The sequence below is a fragment of the Podarcis gaigeae genome (assembly GCF_964106915.1).
Source record: "Podarcis gaigeae genome assembly, chromosome: 2".
NCBI lineage: Eukaryota > Metazoa > Chordata > Lepidosauria > Squamata > Lacertidae > Podarcis > Podarcis gaigeae.
The window spans coordinates 45484100-45504099 of record NC_139679.1 but is presented as its reverse complement, the minus strand read 5'-3'; the positions used below and the strand labels follow the sequence as shown (position 1 = coordinate 45504099).

General features: G+C 42.7%; 1 protein-coding gene across 1 annotated transcript in view; it reads left to right on the top strand.

Annotated features, from left to right (window-relative positions):
* Positions 1-1352: 1352 nt before the first annotated feature.
* Positions 1353-20000, top strand: part of TNPO2 (transportin 2) — a 31818-nt gene continuing 13170 nt past the window's right edge. Inside the window, exons 1-15 of the mRNA XM_083717933.1 lie at positions 1353-1577; positions 4064-4179; positions 4547-4622; positions 5901-6050; positions 7254-7360; positions 10336-10469; positions 11779-11860; positions 13114-13236; positions 13611-13729; positions 14941-15001; positions 15941-16109; positions 16952-17104; positions 17251-17476; positions 18137-18308; positions 19715-19801. Of these exons, the coding sequence (XP_083574059.1) occupies positions 4081-4179; positions 4547-4622; positions 5901-6050; positions 7254-7360; positions 10336-10469; positions 11779-11860; positions 13114-13236; positions 13611-13729; positions 14941-15001; positions 15941-16109; positions 16952-17104; positions 17251-17476; positions 18137-18308; positions 19715-19801 (1758 nt within the window). The 5' untranslated portion in view covers positions 1353-1577; positions 4064-4080. The remainder of the gene's footprint in view (positions 1578-4063; positions 4180-4546; positions 4623-5900; positions 6051-7253; positions 7361-10335; positions 10470-11778; positions 11861-13113; positions 13237-13610; positions 13730-14940; positions 15002-15940; positions 16110-16951; positions 17105-17250; positions 17477-18136; positions 18309-19714; positions 19802-20000) is intronic.

Genomic DNA, 20000 nt, shown 5'->3' with positions numbered 1-20000 from the left:
ATAATATCTTACTCTTTGGTTCTAACAGTTCTGTCTCTAACTTCGATTTTTCCACCTGGAATCCTAACTTTTTGTCATTTTTAAAAACTTCTTTAATCTGAGCATAATGTAACCAGTCTAGCACTTTACCCTTCATTTTCTCCAAACTCTGCAATTTCCAATTGTCACCATCTTTTTCTAATATTTCCCAATACTTTGGCCAATTGGCCTCCATATTGAGTCTCTTCCGGGCCTTAGCCTCCAGAGGTGAAAGCCACCTTGGGGTTTTGTTTTCCAACAAGTCTTTGTATTTTGTCCAGACATTAAATACAGCTTTCCTGACAATATGGTTCTTAAAGGCCTTATTGGTCTTAACTTTGTCATACCATAGATATGCATGCCAACCAAATGCATTGTTGAAACCTTCCAGATCCAACACATCCGTGTCTTCAAGAAGTAGCCAGTCCTTGAGCCAGCAGAAAGCTGCTGCTTCATAGTACAACTTTAAGTCCGGCAGGGCAAAGCCACCTCTTTCTTTCGCATCAGTTAGTATCTTAAACTTAATTCTAGGCTTTTTGCCCTGCCAGACAAATTTAGAGATATCTCTCTGCCACTTCCTGAAGCACTCCGTCTTATCCACAATCTGTAATGTTTGAAACAAAAACAACATCTTTGGTTTTGCCCATCTTTGAGCAGGCGGCCATGATCTGTTGCTTGCACGGGGCTGCTCCCCGTGTGGTTTGTTTGATCGCTCCCAACTCTGTAATCTTTTTACGTTTCTCTGCCAACATTATTTGAAGATAGCACTGCATATGCTCCGTAGAAGGTAATGGGCACGCCTCCGCCCCCTCCTCCAGAAATATGCATCCACGAGACTCCATGTCTTATACCGACAAAAGGCGGCGCCACCCCGCCGGGCTCGGTGTCCGGGTCAGGCTAGACGCGCCAGCCCGGCCACGTGGGCGGGGACAGCCTCCCTAGCCCAACGGCCGCTTGAACTCCTTTTTCCCTTCGGTGACACCGCCTGCTACACTGAGCACGGAAAGGCGCCCGGTGGCTCTTGGAAAAAGAACTGTTTGCTTGCGTTTTTAGGTAGACGCGAAGCTATTAGTTTTTTCCCCCAGCCAACGGAAGTTTGCACCGGAAGAAAAACTTTAAAAACAAGCGAAACGAAATCTCTTCGGGGTGACAACGTGCAGCTGGGCGACAGAATCAAGCCTCCCGCCGTCTGGCTTTGTAGCGCTTCATCAGCGGCCCTATTAGGTTGCGCGACATGACGTCAGCCACCTGCCTCAAGGCGCCGCGCTTCCATCCGGACTAGTGGACGGAGGGAGGAGAGGGCGTGGCTACCGCCCTTTCTCCCGAGCCACGTGACGTGCTTGCTTTGCCCTCGTCTATAGAAGTGCGCGAGCGGGTCCTCCGCTCCTCCCCTTTTTCTTTTCTTTTTTCCTGTTGGTCGTAGTCACGTGAGCGGCAGAGACGGCGGCCGGCCCGGCTCATCGCCCGCGTGTCGCGTTCGTCTTGCCGCCCCCACCTTCTTCTTCCCTCCTTCGGCGCCGAAGCCGCGGCCTGAACCTGGGCACGCGGGAACCGGGCAGGTACAGCGCCGGGGTTCCCTGGGCGCGCGTGGGAAACTCGGTGGTTGGGGCGCGCCGTGAGCGGGCGTGTGAGGGGATGGCGCGAGGCTCCCCCGGCTTCGGCCTAGGCAGGGATTTCGCGAAGGCGAAGCCTTCAAGGAGCCGGGCTTGGGCGGGTGGCTGGCTGGCGGGGGTTAGGTCGCCCAGCGGCTGAGGAAGCAGGGCGGGAGTGGGGCGGAATCTGAAACTGCCCGGTCGTGGGCGGCGAGGCGGGCGGGGGGGGGACCGAATTGGCCGGGCCTGATCTGATTGGGGCGAGACGTTGCCGGCTAAGCTGCTGGGCTGCTCCGGCCCAACATGGCTTTGAGGGAGGGGCGTGAGGGCTTCCGCGGTGGTCAGCAGGGCCCTGGGCAGCTGCGCTTCTCACGCTTCCTCTGTGTGGGAGGTGGTGCTGCAGAGCCCAAGGCGGGAGCCGGGAGAGCCTCGCGGAAGAACTGTTCGCCCGGCACATGCTTAAACAGAAAGAGCCCCGGCGGACCAGATCAAAGGTCCCTCCAGTCCAGCGCCTTGTTTCTAAAAGCGACTAGAAAGCTCAAACCATCCATCAACCATCCATCTCCCATTATACGTTTCGTCCCCACCCAGAAGGCAGCTGGTACTTAAAAGCACACAGCCTCTTAAGCATGGGCGGGGGGTGGGGAGGCCTTCCGTTTGGTGATTAGAAACTGTTGGTTGATCTGTCACCTCTAATATTTACATCTCTGAGATGACGGAAGATAAGGTTAAAATCTGGAATTGGAATAGATGTGCTGGAGAGTCCCGCATTTTGGCTCGGCTCTTGTTGGCTCTCGCCTGATACCTTGTACAGTACTCCATTTCCTTGCTGTAAGCACGTGTCTCCCCAACTATGTGGAGTCTTTGCACGGTCCTCTTTAATGCCCTCATTCTGAAGTATTAAGAGTATGTCCAGTCCCAGTGTATTGGAAGCAAAATAGCCCTGCTTGTTGATCATAACTGTTCACTCCTTCAAAAATCAAAATTGGAATAGAGGGGAGTGAAAAGCTTACAAAATGATTTGTATGTATGAGCAGGTAGTTTCTGGGTATCAATTGGATTTTTTTAAAGGGAGGTGAGTACTCTCACACTTGAGTGTAATAGTTGTGGAGCACTCAACCTCTAATACATTTTGAAGAGTCACAAACACACAGTTATAGGTATTGGATTATGCAGTGTTGTGTCAGAGGCCTTATTAAGTGGATGCTTGTGGAAGTTGTGCAGTTACATTTCATGTGGAAATCAAAACAATAATAGGTGATCTATATGAGGAAAAACATTTTGCTTGATACAAAATAGCATATTTAGACCTTAGAAAATATGTCTTAGAAGCAGAACATTGCCGGAAGTTGTCAGAATTGCATGCAACAAATGGGTAACAACTAGGCATTATATACTGTAGTATGATACATGGGTGATTACTAATATCAAACAAAGTCATCCCTCACATCAACATCCTTTGCTATCTTTAGGTATAATATCTTTCATTTATTTCAGTGAAACCTGTCTACTATATATTGCCATAGGGGAGAGCCTTGAGCAAGTTCCTCCCATGTTCTATGGATGCTCTCTGATGAGTCATACATAGATCTTGACTATGCTGCCAAAAATGGGTTTTCTAGCACTTTCTAAGGACCTTGCTCTGTTGCATATCTTTTTTGGTAAAACTTATTTTTAGATGTTTTCATTTATATTATCTTAAGCACAGTGTTCAAGGCGCCATTGTTCTAGGTGCCTTTTGCGACAGGGAATTTCATTAGTGTAAGCAGTTGGTAAGCTCTGGGTGCAGTACTGTGCCTAAGGTTTCAGATTAAAATTTCAGAGTGGAAGGAAAGGAAGACCTTTTTCTGCTTCCCCACTTCCAGCTACTCTCTGAAGACTGGAGGATCAGACCATGTGAAATATTTCAGACCATGTGAAATATTTTAGCTGCAGTTCATTTATTTTCAGCTTTGTATTGTTATAAAAAGTGTGCCCAGACATTCCATTTTTGTGCCCATATCCTAGGTTTAAGCTGCCATGATATATCAGTTTCTGACACTGCTTAAGCGGTCACATTTGTGCTTGTGGAGAAGTATAGCAACTTATGCATGTGAAGTCCAGGTGCAATATTGTATAGTTTTTCTGGTACATGGGAAATCACTCCATCTATGATGTTTGTGCAAATCACTGTCTCTCCATCTTGCCCACCTCACAGAGTTATGGATCTAAATGAATCCTGCCTTTTGTGGGCCTCAAATACCAATTTGCCATCTGGCTTGTACAAATATGAGCAAGCATTGGCTGATTGCCTAGGTTACCTGAATTTTGATTGCAAGTGAAGGTGCTCTCAGATGTGTACAACATGTAGTTTTGCTTCTTAGTTTGGTGATGTTGGCAGTCATAAGACAATGAGTTGAAGTGTAGCTCTGCTGTCATGCTAATATACTATATTATTCTTTATCATTCTACAGATAGGCAGCTTCCCATCATGGACTGGCAGCCAGATGAACAGGGCCTCCAGCAAGTGCTTCAGTTACTCAAAGACTCTCAGTCTCCAAACACAGCAACACAGCGTATTGTTCAAGATGTATCCTTGAATAATCAAAGTTGCCATAGAAAGTGGCATAAGAGAAAACATTTCTCATGAACTGCAAAGGGAGCAGGAAACAATAAGCCATGTTATATCTAGTAAAACAATCAGAAGTAAATTGTGAGATAAACAAATGTTATAGAATAGTCTATCCTTAAATTAAATTATATGTTTGGGAATGTGAGCAGGAACAGGTGCATTAGTCATGGAAACTATATTGGGTCAGTATTGTATGAGAAAAGAAGAGTCCAACATTTTTAGCATAAGAACATTTGAAAAATCAGTAAAATCATTATGTATAGAGTCTTGAAAACCCTTTATTAGTAGAAAATTTTAAGAATTGATTCTTTAACAAATGTTACAGAAACTGAAGCAGCTGAACCAGTTTCCTGATTTCAATAACTACTTGATATTTGTATTGACACGACTGAAATCTGAGGGTATGTCGGTTACATCTGTCATGATGAAAGTTTGAGAAAAATGTCGTGGTATCTTGCCTTTATTGTATAATATCAAGGATTTAACTGCTAATTTAGAATTATGGCAGAATAATGTATTTGCTTGATTGATACCTGTTTTGCTTCAGAAAGTACTATCTGGTGTAGAGGTTGGAAAGGGTTCCCTTTCCCTTTGGTGCTGAACTAGTAATTGTTTTTGTTCTCTGTTCTGCCTTGCTATGAAAAGTGAATCAAATTCTAGCAAGGAATTCAACTGTCAGAATTTTGCCAGACATTGATAATGTCTATCTTTTTTTACAGTGGAGATTATATTGCTTTCTTTTGGTGGGAGGGGGTGCAGAAAGAATGTAAGGATTAATACATAAGTTTGGTTTTTGGTGTCTGTGTGTGTGTATATTTATAATGAAAGGGTCTGCAGAGGAGGGTAGGAATGCAAGCCCATTGTAAACACACAGATGACCAGTAAGGGACCTTGTAGAATAGATAAAGATAAAGGTGCTCTGTTTCTATGGTGACCAGAGGTGTCCAGTTTTTAACTGCTTTTTAGCCATGCTCAAAGAAATGAAATTATTTGAATCACTACATATCCTGTGCTCTGTAAGCTCCTGTCAATCAGCTGATAGATAGGATTGTGCACAAGGCTTTGTAGGTACTTTGGATGAGCTGATGGACGGTGCCTGCAAGTCACCTTTTGGCCCAGCTGTGTCTTCCTGCCCAACACCTGATGTGGCTTGGCGAAGGTGACCACTTGGGCCAAATGGTGAAGGACTAAATAGGCCTATGGGCCGGAGTCTCCCCACTGCTGGATTTTAGGAGGAACAGGTCCTACAGAAGCATCCCATTGCAACTCACTTTGGCAAGGGGTATATAAGAGCGCTACTGGGAGTGTGTCTGAATAGAAATAGCATACCTGCAGCATATCCAGGTGTCAACAATTGAGGATCATAAAAATTTGATTGCAACAAAGTAGAGCATTATTTGTATTCATATACAGTTATAAAAATGCTAAGGAACCACAGTATGTAGAATGAAAAAAAATGCATAACGCTTGTTAAGTTAATGAGTAAAATCCTATCGAATGATTGCATTACTGTTTCAGTTCATGATTATCGAGGAATATCTAGTGATCCTCATTTCCCCCCTGCATCTCTGCTTAGGTCACCATTATTGCTGTGGTGTTGTTGGTTTTTGTACCTTCCTGTGTACAGTATATTGGGTCTTAGAGAATTAATTTCTTTTCTCCAAAATCTTTCTAAACAGATGAGCCAACTCGTTCTCTGAGTGGTCTGATCCTGAAAAATAATGTGAAGGCTCATTACCAGAGCTTCCCCCAACCTGTTGCTGAGTTCATTAAGCAAGAATGTCTTAACAACATAGGGGATGCTTCCTCTCTTATTAGAGCTACCATTGGTGAGTACTGGAGAAAGGGTGGCAGGGATTGGGGGAAGCATGTGTTTGTGTTTTTTCAAGGAAGTTGAAAGTGTATTCTTGAGTAGTGTTTGTATTCTTACACTGGGCAAAGCATTTGCAGGGTGGGAAGAGAGTTACGTTAGTGATTTCAGTGCTGTTTGTATTCTCAATGAGAGATAAGTCTCTAAATAGGTGCTGCTTTTACTTGCAGTTAATTCAAGTAAGTGAGTGGGAATTTTACTAACTTTTTGTGTAGGTGCATATATAAATAGTAGATGATGTTCATGAGCATGGTGAAGCGAGCTGAGTTAAGAGGTGGGAAGGTTGACATAGGACTATGATATTAAGGTCGTGTGTGGGTGGAGGGTGTCTGTCTCGTGGCAAATATGCTTGTGTAAGCTGCAAAATATTCTCTTTTCCCCTGTTTCTTGGCTTCCTCAAACCAAATAAGCAAAATATACATGCTTGTGGGAAGGATATGCACAATTAATTTTTGAATTACTTAGAGATACCAACTGTTGCTGGCTTTCTAAGATTGATAGGTGTCAGTGAGTTCAGCACTCCTGGCAACTCCAATGCATGGGGCAAGGAGGGCAAGCCAAATGCTTTCACTCTACTGCAGGATACCTCAGAGCAGTTCACGGATCAGCTCAAAGTATTCTAGAGGCAGCTTTCAGTTCAAAGGCCAAATACTATAGATCAGTGTTTTTCAACCACTGTTCCGCAGCACACTAGTGTGCCGCGAGATGTTGCCTGTTGTGCCGTGGGAGAAATTGAAAAATTCGAAAGATTTAAAAATAAAGTATTTTCTAATTTTTCACATTTCTGTTTACTTACTATTTCATAATAAAGTAATTATAAAATACTTTCTTTGTGTTTATTTGATTCCTATTCAAGAGAATTACTTTATATATAGTCAATATAGGCACAGAGTTAAATTTTTTAACATTTTCTAATGGTGGTGTGCCTCGTGATTTTTTTTCATGAAAGAAGTGTGCCTTTGCTCAAAAAAGGTTGAAAAACACTGCTATAGATGACTGATTGGTAGAAGCATCTCATAGAGCCTTGGTTTGGATCATAGTTTTGGTCAGAAGTATTAAATTCTGTTGCTTTTGAAAGTTCAAGGGGGAGTTGGTGGGTACAAGAAGTTAAACTGGGCTTGTGATGTGATATTGAACTGCAGCCTGTTCTTTCTCTTGGTAGGTATTCTTATTACCACCATTGCTTCCAAAGGGGAGCTACAGATGTGGCCAGAACTTCTGCCCCAACTTTGCAACCTGCTCAACTCTGAGGACTACAATACATGTGAAGTGAGTTTAATTGCAATAGGTTAATAATTGATAATAGGCAACAAGGTTGTGTAAGTAATTACTTTTTTAGCATGACTGGCTGTAGCACAGCAATCTTGTACCACAACTTACTAATGTAATTTGCATCCCAATCCTATGCATGTCTACTCTGATGTAAGTCTTGTAGAGTCACAGGTAAGGGACTGCTACTCTGTTGGTTCTCCTGAATCTCTCAGCAGCTTTCAGTACTGTTGACCATGGTATCCTTCTGGATCATTTCTCAGGGTTAGGCTTAAGAGACAGTTTTACAGTGGTTCTGATCCTTTCTGGAAGTGTAGTTCCAGAAGGTGGTCCTGGAGAACTACTGCTGTACCCCATAGCTGTTGGTTTAAGGGTCCATTTTGTCCCACTTCAGCTTGACACCTACATGAAATTGTTGGGGGAGGTCCTCTGGGAGTTTGGGCTACAGTGTCATCGGTATGCAAATTATGTCTGGTTCTACCTCTTATTTCCATCTTCTGATCCTAGGGAGGCTGTTGAAATTCTTAACTGGTGTTTGGAGGAGATTCTGGGGTGGCTGAGGGTGAACAAAGCTCAGGCTAAATCCAGATAGGACAGAGGTACCGTAGGTAGGGCGGTTCTCCAGAAGGTGGTTTACAACTGGTTCTTGATGGAGTTGCATTGCTAAGTGCGCAGGTTGAGCACTGTCATGGCCTTAGCCCTGGCTGGCAAAGCTCAGGTGGCAGTGGTGTCCAGGAATATGCTTTACCAGCTAGACTGGTATGCCAGCTTGCAGTTCTAGCTGGACAGACTGGGCCATGACTGACTTATTCATGCTCTAGTCATATCTGGGTTTGACTGCTGCCATGTTTGTGAAGATGTCATTAAAGCCTATTCAGAAACTTCAGCTGGTCCAGAATGTGACTGACTGAGTTCTGTTAAGAGCTGGGCGATTGGCTCACAAAACACCATTACTGTACCAGCAGTACTGGTTACTGATGCATTTCCGAGTCCAGTTAAAGTGCTGGTTATATCCTTTATGTTGATTACAACCATTAAACAGAAGTACAAAATATAAAGTAGTACAAAATTAATATAGTAGAACCAATTATGCGTTATTAAAACTGACAAGTTAAGAACTAACCATCTTTACAAATCTAAGAAATATTACATTCAGATATATTGCCAGCTGTTCAGTAATTGATTTATTAGACCATTTAAAGAAGATTCTCAAAAGGGTCCATAAGATTGACTAGGAAACTGTCTCTTAAGGAGCTAAATTATGCTTTCAATAACCCCTTGATAACATCTATAGTAGAAGAACCCATGATAGACTGTTTCCAAAGGACTGAACCTATCCTTAAGGGACCATTGGCAAATCTCGTGCCTAGGATCTTAAGAGGGTAAACAGTGCCAGCAAAACTGTTCTTCTGTATTTTGATAGTTAGAAAGTTTAGATAAGGAGTTGTGATCAGTGTTCGAAATTCACCAGGCGCCAGGGACATTTTGTACCTGGCTGTTGACCACTTGCATCCAAGTGATGTTTCCACCATCTGGAGGTGCATGTCTGGGGATCGGATCCTTGGATCTTGACTGTTTTCACACACTAGCAACACATTCTGTAGAATTCTATTTGTTTATTCCATCTGCACAATCAGAATGAATTTCAGGAACCAAAAGTGATATTTAAAAATATGGCTTTGAAGCTGTCTGACCCCCAAATGGCAACTAACCCTGGTTTAAGGAGCCATTTGACACCTAGCTTAAATATCTGAGTTTCTAACACTGGTTGTGATCTTTAAAACTTTAAATGGTTTGTATCCCATATATTTGAAAGTCTGCCTACACCTGTACCAACCTTCTCACTATTTGAGTTCAACAGTGGAGGCCCTTCTTGTTTGCTCCACACCAATAATAATTACATTGGTTAGTATGAGAGAGCGACAGAGAGCACATTTTCCATTGTATCCCCACAGCTTTGGAATCTTTTCCAGTAGGGTTCCACCAGACTATTAACACTGTGCAGACCTTTTGGAAAGATCTGAAAACCTGCCCCTTTTCAGTGGCTTTTAGTTGAAAGAGTTTTACTGAGTTTTGCTACTGTGTTGGCTGTTGGTTTTGTTGGTTACTGGTTTGTTTTAATATATAATTATATATTAGTATTTATGTTAGTGTTTCTATTGGAAGCCTCCTTCCAATAGAAGGAGCTTTTACTCTTTTGAGAAAGAGAGTTTACTCTTGAAGGAGGTATGTTAATATAGTAATAAAGTGAAATTATATGTGTGTGTGTGTGTAGGAGCATATCCTTAAAAGGTTAAATGTGAATTTTAAGACTGTTTTTTATTAAATAAAACAGTTTATTACTAGGTGGCTATTCACCTAGCCTGACAGAGATGTAATTTTCATATGACATAAGTGTTCTTATGTTGGATGCAATGGCATCCAAATAGCACTGCTACTCCACTGTTAGTGTCATGGACCAATTTTTCATTAACCCAGTAAGAACCCTGAATTAATCTGGGTGGATAAGGTAGGGTGTATGAAAAGGGAGCAATTTTGAGCTGTGTTCTAAGGGTGAGGTCAGAGATTATTAAACTAAAGCCATTTTCCTTTTCAACTTGAAGTTCCCCACCCTGTTCCAGGAATATTCTATCCCTCAGCCAAACCTGCCACCATCATTTTTTCTCTTTAAAAACAATCCTATTGCTACATTTCTTGTAGCATCCCTAGCTATTTAGGCAATTAGTTGGCATATATCAGACTGTTGCGTAGGAAGTCTGGCTGAGGGTAGGAGGACAACACGTTCTTTCAAATTGGCAGTCTGTCACTTAGATGGTTTTCCTTTGGCGTAGACCTCAAAATGAATGTAGCTCATGCCAGAAGAGCAATTTGAGCATTGAAAGTCTAGCTATCATTGTCGGATTTAAATGCTCAGATGCACTTTGCCTGTTTCCTAACCTCACATATTTGGTGGCGACTATTTCTATGTTCTCTAGGGAGCTTTTGGTGCCTTACAGAAGATCTGTGAAGATTCTGCTGAGCTCCTGGACAGTGATGCTCTCAACCGGCCTCTTAATGTTATGATTCCAAAGTTCCTCCAGTTTTTCAAGCACTGCAGCCCCAAGATTAGGTATGTAGCTGCTGTGCTACTGATTCTTGTTCTGTGCTCCAAAACCTGAGAAGGATGTGCTCTTGTTGAATATTGCACATGTGGTGGAGTTGCCCTCCTTATCCAGGCAGCATCGGAAGTAAAGAATGGTTTGACAGACTTGGCCAAATTGCAAAATTGTCATGTAAAGGAAGGTTTATTGTAAAGTGGCATCCTTTACTTTTGGAAGTGTGATTGTTACACTGATAGCTGTATAGTGTATATAATGTAATTGTTATTGTAAATACATTTTATGTTTGTATGCAGTCCTTATAGTAGTAATCTTCTTCTTCTTCTTTGGTGATCACTTGTAGCTGAGTAAGATAGTAATAATAAAACATAACTGACCAAAAACCCCACAAACAAATCATTGACTAAGCAGCATAATGGCTTAGTTCAGACATGTATCAAATAGGCCATGATTTATTAGACTTTGGGGCCCAGTGCTTGTGCCCACATCGTCCTTCCTCTATCGCACCTTCTTCCTTTCTTGCATCAGAATATTTGCAGGGTTAATTAAACCACAGTTTCCAGTTATAACTGAATCTCTGCCTGTAAACCAAAATATGAAGGCCTAATCTGATGTTGGTTTCATGTCCTGATTTGTAATTGATTAAACTGCACTTTTCATGTTCAGATGTAATTGGAAACTGGCTTAATAAACCCTGGGAGTATTGAATTCCAGAGTGATGGGGAGGAAGCATGTGGGCACAAGGCTCATTCTTGGCCAGATAGATAGATAAATCTGTCCTAACCAGTCCTGTGTCTCCAGTAATTCAGTTCCAATTAGAGATGGAAATGTAAAAGGCAATAAAATGTTGCCTATTCTGCCAACCCATTATTTGAGGTCTGTGGGGAAAGTCCTGTTGCTGGTCCCACCAGTGAATCTGGCCAATGGAATGGCGACTTGTGAAAGGACCTTTTTCATAGCAGTGCACCAATTGTGTAACTACTTCTATGGACAAGTGCATCTGTCCCATGCATTGTTGGCATTTAAATGCAGACTAAAGTTACATATATTGCTCAGGCCCTTGGCACATGAATGCCTTCTGCAATCTCGGTTGCTGGCTTCTGCATTTGATTTTTAATGAGGTGTTGTATATGTTATTTTAAGTCAGAAATTAAAATTGACATAAATGTTGATTTTTGGCTTGTTTACATTGCAAAAATGTTCCTTGGTACCCAGAAAAAAACTGCAATTAAGCTAACAGAATGCATTGATGTTCACTTATTGGAGGTAAGTAGTAATTGCTTGGTCAAGTGGTTTCAGCTGTCTTTACTGTCTCTTTAGGTCCCATGCCATTGCATGTGTTAACCAGTTCATCATGGAAAGGGCCCAGGCCTTGATGGATAACATAGACACCTTCATTGAGGTGAGATGGATTTCTCTTCTCCAGTTGTGGTTGTTGAAAGCTGAAGCATCACAGTCCATGACTATTTATTAGGCACAGAGTTCTGGGATTTAATACCTGTAAGGGATGCTCTTGATGTTAGCTGGTCTATCAAGAAATTCTTGAATGTTTGCCACTGACCTCTGTGCATTTATAGATCCTGCATAATGTTCTAGGGTATACACGAGTTCACCCATTGCCCCTGCCAGACCCCTTTGGCCTCATTGTTGCCCTATGCAAACAAAGTGATTTACTGAAAGTGCTCCCCTGTAGCTGCATAGTGGCAGGGAAAGTTAACAGGAGCAGTTGAGCAGTTTTTCAAAGAAATGTATCCATAATTTGTTGATCTACCTCCTTGAGGAAACACCTAATATGGTCCTAGAAATTCCTGAATTCCCCAGATCACCGTTTGTGTTAGCCTAGCACAATGACTTTGAATCTTCTCACCTGTTAGTTCATTATTTTTTTTAGGCCAGTTTTTTCCTCTGCAGCCCTCGTAATATCTGCATTTTGCCTTCTTTTGTAAATGTAGGGAGTGCCAGATCTTAAAGCTTTTGTCCGCTTCTTAATAAGATCTTTTTTAAAAAGGGAAGATAAGGATTTTTAGCACTTGCATCCTAAGCTTTCTCGTGTCTCAGTGACTTCTTTCTACTGCAGTAACATATCCATGGCCAGAGGCAGCCTTAGGAAATACAGGCTCCAGTACAGAGAGAAAGGTATTTGGTTCTTAACACCAACATACTCCTTTGCTTCAGGCCTAGTCAAACATAGTATGGCCCTAGCTATGCTTCCTGAGACCAATGTTTCTGTTGTATTGTGCTACCTCTGCACTTGCAAATGTGCAGGCAGTGTCTGTGTAAAAACCTCCAAATGTTCATAGGCTAGAACATATAGTTGGTCCTCTCTACTTTGTATGCTTTTTGGTTGTGTTCCTCTTATATACACCAATTGTCTACTAACTGTGTGTCATTTTGTTACCACACCTCCACTTGCCAAAAATACTAAGCTTGCAGAGAACTTAAGAGGTCACATGCAAAATAAGCACATTTGTGTATTTATTGGCACAAGAGCCCTGAGCATAATGCTTCTCTGCTGTCTGGCCAAGTTGCAGCAAGTCTAGAAGAACCATCTCTGTGTTGGAAGGCACAGGTTTGGGCCAGTTGAAGGGGATGGTGTTTGATTCTTAGCCAAATTCTTTTGAATGTGTGAATGTTAACTCTGCCTGCTCTTGGCAGCACCTGTTTGCTCTGGCAGTAGATGAAGATCCTGAGGTTCGAAAGAATGTTTGCCGAGCACTGGTGATGCTGCTAGAGGTGCGGATTGATCGACTGATCCCTCACATGCATAGTATCATCCAGGTAAGTGCCTTTTTTCTACGGAGCAGGTCCTCTTATAATGCTGCCTTGCCTTTGTTTGTTTCAGCCACTAGGACTCTAAATGATATATCTAGAAGTGCCACCAGGTCTGCCAGAAGGTGATGGGAGCTGATTTGGGATTTCATCTCTTGATAGCATTCCATGTTAGTGGATCAATACTGTGAATGAGTAGGCATAATTATGCCACTTGTTCAGTGGAGGGTTTACTTCATGAATTGATGCCGCTGACCTGGCATGTCACAGCAAAATGCTGCTGTATTTTGATGGTAAAGTCATCACTCTATGAGACAGATGCAGCAAAGGCAGTAGCTGTCTCTGATCCAAAGTTACATGTTGGTCCTCTTGTTTCCTTCCAGTACATGTTGCAGAGGACCCAGGATAGTGATGAGAATGTGGCGCTGGAAGCGTGTGAATTCTGGTTGACCCTGGCTGAACAACCCATCTGCAAGGAGGTGCTCTCTTCACACCTGGTGCAGTGAGTAGCTTTGCCTCTGCAGTACTAGCATTCTAAGTTGCATGTTATGAAGCCCAATTTTACTTTGCTTCCTGGTTGACTTAAGTCATGGCTGGGGGCTACCACCCCTGCTTACTCCATTCACCAACCCTTTTGTTGATCCTCCACCAATCCAATTCCTCCTTCCTTTACACCTGACCAATCTCCATCCCTTTAGATCTCACCCATCCCCTGAGCCCCACCCCCTTTTAAGGAAGGGGAGATGGTTTAGCAAACTATTCTGAAGCACCTTCCCCACTTCATTAAATAGCTCGCCTGGGCCACCTGCCACCCATGCTGCTTGCCTCCTTGATGTTCTTTCACCATGCTGGCTGCCATGCAAAATGCAGCATGACAGCAGCCTTACATTTTTATGTATATTGTACCTTTGTACGTGTATATTGTACATTTTTATGTACAATAGGGCAGTGAGACTCCTGGATATCTTAGACTTACTAGATTTGAAGGGGCTCGGGCATCTGCATGTCCATTCTCCCTGCAAATGGTATTATTGCATGTTTCTTCGGCTGTAGCTTTGTGCAAAATCAAATTAAGGCAAAAGCTGGCATGTTGCTAAGCTAGTTTTGCTCAGCTTAGCTTTATTTTTACTTTCATATTTTAAGTATATATGCTTATAGTCTATCTAGTGAGTCTAGTACAGGTCTCTTCCAAGTTAGAGGTGTGGAGCCCTTCAACATTCCTTCAATTCTGTTTTTTCTGCTGTTCATCATTACTGCAAAGTTGGGGAGAATTGCCAGATACGTGCAGTATGACTGAGCATTTAGAGCTGGGACAGAAAGGGATTTTTAAAATGGAAGAGTTCAAGGGAAAGTTGGCTGCTATGGAGTTGCTGTGCATACCTGTTGCGTGCCCAGAGTACCTGTTTCTCTTTCCAACTTGGCAGCAGAGAATAGCATTTTGTGCTAGCCACAACCTTATAAATTACTGCTGGACTTTTCTATCTAGCAGTAGTGGCACTTAGACTAAGCAGTGTGTAAACGCTTGCTGCAAGGAAATCTGTATTGTAGGGGGCATTATCTGAACAGAAGCTACTGAAATTCCACCTCCACATGCACAATGACATTACTGCTCCTATTTGGCAATGATTAACTTCAGCACCTACTGTGGTCTATGTCATTCTTGCCCCAGGACCCAGTTGGTGAATCACTTTTTCTTCTCCTTCTCCTTAACAGATTGATTCCAATTTTGGTGAATGGAATGAAGTATTCTGAAATTGACATCATATTGTTAAAGGTATTTGTTTCCAACTTAGGATTTAATATAATATATATTTCCACCTTCTGGGTTTTACATTCCTCAGCCGCAACCTCTTTACTGAGCATAACAAATGAAAAAGGTTCTGTGTTGTAACATCTAGAATCTCATTCATCTTTACCCCACTCTTGCTGCTGACCATCCTTACAGGCACAGTGCATGGCAGTATGGTTGGCAAATCTTCCACAACAAGGAAACTTTGCCCTTTCTTTCAGTTCTGATAGTTGAGGAGCCTCATTCCATAAGGCTGTAAATTATTCCTTGTCCTATTCCTAAAATTGAGCATACTGAGAGACTGCCCATCCCCTTCATATGTAGTTGGCATTTTAAATGTACTACTTCTGTTCTACTGAAGCTGGGTCTGTGGTGCTGGGGGCTTTCACTGGAACCCCTGCAAGTTCCATCATGAGCCGCACCTATATGCTAACTGAATAGCTATGTCTTTATAAGAAAAGTTCTTCCTAAGATTACAGACTAGGGTTATGGGCTTGATCAGCTGAGTTAAAATACTTTTTCTGAGTTTCTTGGCTGCAAAAACCCCCTGGTGACTTAACTATGTTTTGCCCCATTTAGTATAAGTCAGGGCCAGTCTCACTTTTCAAGCGAAATTCATACATGCTTGCACCCTCCCAAGTCAGTGGCCAAGCACATGCATTCTTGGAAATGATGCATAACCTTCAGCCTGACAACTGTGATGGGTTGTTGTATTCGTCCTGTCTGATCCATGGATGCATGAGGTGAAGAGTCCCAAGAAGACTGGAGGGTTACCGTTCTTTGCCAGGGTTTATTTTGGCATTAAGTAACAATCTATCCCACCAAGAACAAGAAATATTGTACTGTTTTGCAAGAGCTCATTTCCCTGGCAGACGAGACTCAGTATTAAAAGGGCTTCCATGTGCTCCCTCTACTCAATTTCAGGGTGATGTGGAAGAGGATGAAGCCATCCCTGACAGTGAGCAGGATATCAAGCCTCGTTTCCACAAATCCCGCACAGTTACCTTGCAGCATGAGGAGGAACGGCTACAGGATGATGAAGATGGAGAGGATGAGGATGACGATGATGACACGCTATCTGACTGGAATCTGAGTGAGTAGGGGAAGAGTTGTGCAGTGCTTTTGAGATGGGAAAGTGCCAACTATGAGGGTGCCAGAAGCTAGTAGAGTGGAGCACTGGGCACATAACTGACTTGATACCATTCCTTTTCATTTGTGATGGTATGGGGCAAGTGCCTCTGAATAGCGATTGCTGGGAATCGCAGGTGGGCAAAGTGTTGTACTTATGTCCTGCTTTTAGACTGTTCTCAAGCATCTGGTTGGCCACTGTGAGAACAGGCTGTTGGACAAGATGGGCCATTGGCCTGATTCTGACTCTTATGTGGGAAGAAGATACACACCGAAGGAGCTTATTCAATGGTCCAATTTTATTTCTTGTTAAAAAGATAGTTCTTGTTTAATAGAGTTGCTGGAATTGCACAGCTTGGGGTTTTCTTACCCCTAAAAGATACTTTCTGCCTTGCATGTTTATCCTAAAGCGAGTGCTTTTTTCCTGCTTGTCTCTTCCCTAAAAGACTCTTTGTTCCCACAGAGTTTACTCTGTGCAATGCATAGGGAGTCACTTTATGCTGAAGAGCGGGATCAAATAGCAGCCAAGGCTCCACACACCAGATTTGTCAGTCACCTCTGCCTTATGACCATCTGTGGCATAAGGAGGAATGAAATCCAGCTGGGAGCTCCTGATTGGAGCCAATTGTGCCCCAAAGCAGTGAGGCTTATATTCAGCCCCAAACATAAACAGCGCAAGTTCAGGACTGCAAAGGAACAATAAGGCACAAATTGAGAGACCTTATGGGCCTAATTTGGCTCATGGACCAGAGCTTTCCCACTGGTACTTTGTGCAGATTCTACTACATAGCCCTGTGTCTCCTACAGGAAAATGCTCCGCTGCAGCCCTCGATGTCTTGGCCAATGTCTTCAGAGATGAGCTCCTCCCACACCTGCTCCCGCTGCTCAAGGGGCTACTCTTCCACCCCGAGTGGGTCATCAAGGAGTCCGGAATCCTCGTTCTAGGGGCCATTGCTGAAGGTGAGTTTTATAATTGTATCACTTAAACTAGGGGTTTGCATTTGCAAAAAGGGGAAGGCATTGGCAGCAACTTCATGTGAACAAGAATTTGGCAGTCCTTTGATATGCCTAGAAAGTATGCTGAATGTATTTTCTTGCATTTCTAGGCTGCATGCAGGGCATGGTTCCCTACCTCCCTGAACTGATTCCCCACTTGATCCAATGTCTCTCTGACAAGAAGGCCCTAGTGCGCTCCATTGCCTGCTGGACCCTGAGCCGTTATGCCCACTGGGTTGTGAGCCAACCCCCAGACATGTATCTCAAGCCTCTGATGACAGAGCTGCTCAAGCGGATTCTTGACAGCAACAAGAGAGTACAGGAGGCTGCTTGCAGGTAACCCATTCATAGCATCCCTTCACTTGATGCACATTTGAACAAGTGTGTTTATCAAAACAGTGTAAGTTCAGAGGGCCTGAATATACTTCTCTTCTGATGGTTCCTTGTAATCTATAGCCATTTCTGCTTGAATGTAGAAGTGTTTCCCAGGATGCTTTTGCACAGTCTTGGTCCGTTATGGTTAAGCATTTGAGTTGGGCAAAACCAAACACAGAAGCTATGACTATCTAGATCAGGTATAATGTGCAAAAATTTAAGAGTACCTTAAAATTGATACACATCTTGAGGCCTTGTTCCTAACTTAGAAGAACCAGACTAGATTCTAGAGTATCTCTGAGCCACAGATCTACTCTTCTTAGATTCATCGTCTCTCCTGCACCCTTCAGGTTTTCTCTGGATGTGATGAAGAACTTGAAATTTGAGCTCCGCTGTGATAGTTCATATATTCGTACTGTCTGACCCAGAGAAATTCCCTTATACTTCAGATCAAAGAGTGGCATAGGGTTATAGTTGACTCTTATGCAGTGAAACTGATCTCTTAAGTGCCCAGGATAGAAATTATCCAGGCATCTGTGGATTTCAATCTTTCCAGCTTCTGGTGCTTCTTTCACTTTGGTCATGCCCACCACTTTTTTTTTCTTGTAACCTTGATTTTAGTGCATTTGCCACCCTTGAAGAAGAGGCCTGCACAGAGCTGGTCCCATACCTCAGCTTCATTCTGGATACTTTGGTTTTTGCATTTGGGAAATACCAGCACAAGAACCTGTTGATCCTGTATGATGCGATTGGCACCTTGGCTGATTCTGTTGGGCACCACCTCAACCAGCCGGTATGTGCATTCTTCCTTTTGGCATTAACAGTAGAAACTGCTAGCATTTAATCACCGTAGCTGGTTGTGTCCTCTTACCTCTTCTGATTGGTGTGAAATACTGTCAGCATAAACTAATTATTGAATGCAGGGCAGTCCAAATACGTGAATGTTTTTCCTTCATTAGTGTGATGAACAAAACCCACTGTAGTTTAACTACATGTACACCACATGTAATCCGCCTCCTTGATAAACCTTGATTGGTGGAACATTCAGAGACCTGAAGCAAAAAAGGTCTCCTATTCCAAGAGTTAGTATAAGAATCTAATTGACTGTCAAACCTGTTTCCTTGGTGCTGAGATATTGCAGGTGAAAGGTCTAGAGAAGGGAAGCCCAGAAATGTTTATTTCACTGTTATTGAGGCTGTGTGTGTACTACTTTATATTTAAAGTTTTGTTTTGTTTTTTATAATCAATCAGTATATAAATTGGGTCATTTTATAAATTAAAATTATTACTGACAGGAAGAGCATAATGAAAGGACAGTGTGCTGTACTGGATAAAGTGAAGGACTGGGGTTCATATCCTCACTCAGCCACGAAGCTCACTGGATGAACCTGGCCACTCTTTGTCTTGCCAATTTTATGAAAATAAAATGGAGAGGGAGGAACCATATAGGCTGCCTTTTGCCCCTTGGAGGAAAGTCAGGAATACAGCTCAGCAGAAGAGCATTCTTTCTATGCAGACAATCCCACACTCAGTCTAGGAAATCTCAAATTAAAGGATATCTGGTGGTGAGGCCAATTAAGGTTGGTAGCTCTCCGGGGTCTTGGGAAGAGGAGCAGACAGTATTTGGTTAGGTGAACCCAGTGGTCTGACTTCATACAAGGCAGCATCGTAGATCCATATATGATTAGGGAGAACTGCTACTTGGTGGAACTGTTATGAGACAGATTTTCCATTTTTTTCTACTTTGTATTATTGACTACAGAATAAAGTAGTGTTGTGGTGTGAGCCTTAACTTAAAATAAGGTACACCAGTGATTTCTATGATGCTGTGACACTACAAAAAGTTAGTTTAGTGTCATGCAGGTAGAAGTGGTTACAAGTTCCTTTGATCAAGGCCAAGTCCTTTCTGCTTATCCAGACAAAATTATTTTTCTCTGAAATAATACCCTGGTCAGAGTGGTTGGGAAACACTTAGAAGTCTGGTTCTATGGAATTATAGTAGTAGTCCTGGTCTGACAGTATCTGCACACTGAGCCCAGAAACAGTGATGACCAATGAAAATACAAGACATTCGAATCCTGAAGCTACATGTTGAGTGTTTTTCAGTTCTGAAGGATTCTGGGCTCACTTTATGATACTGGCAGTGGCTGGGACTACAGCATGATCATAACTGGTCATAACTGATCTTCTCTTACCCAGGAATATATCCAAAAACTGATGCCACCGCTGATACAGAAGTGGAATGAGCTAAAGGACGAGGACAAAGATCTTTTTCCTCTCTTAGAAGTAAGTGGCCAGCCATTAACCTTGGTGGACTCTAATGTTTCAGTTGAAAGAACTAAGCTCTATTGTGCATAGTGGCCATGCTACTCAAAGGCAGTGGTTTCCCCACCCCCTCTGTCTAGCAAGAAATATATTTAATATAATGTATTGGAAATCAGCAAAAAATGTACTGTTGCATGTTGAGAAATAGAGACATTTTGTT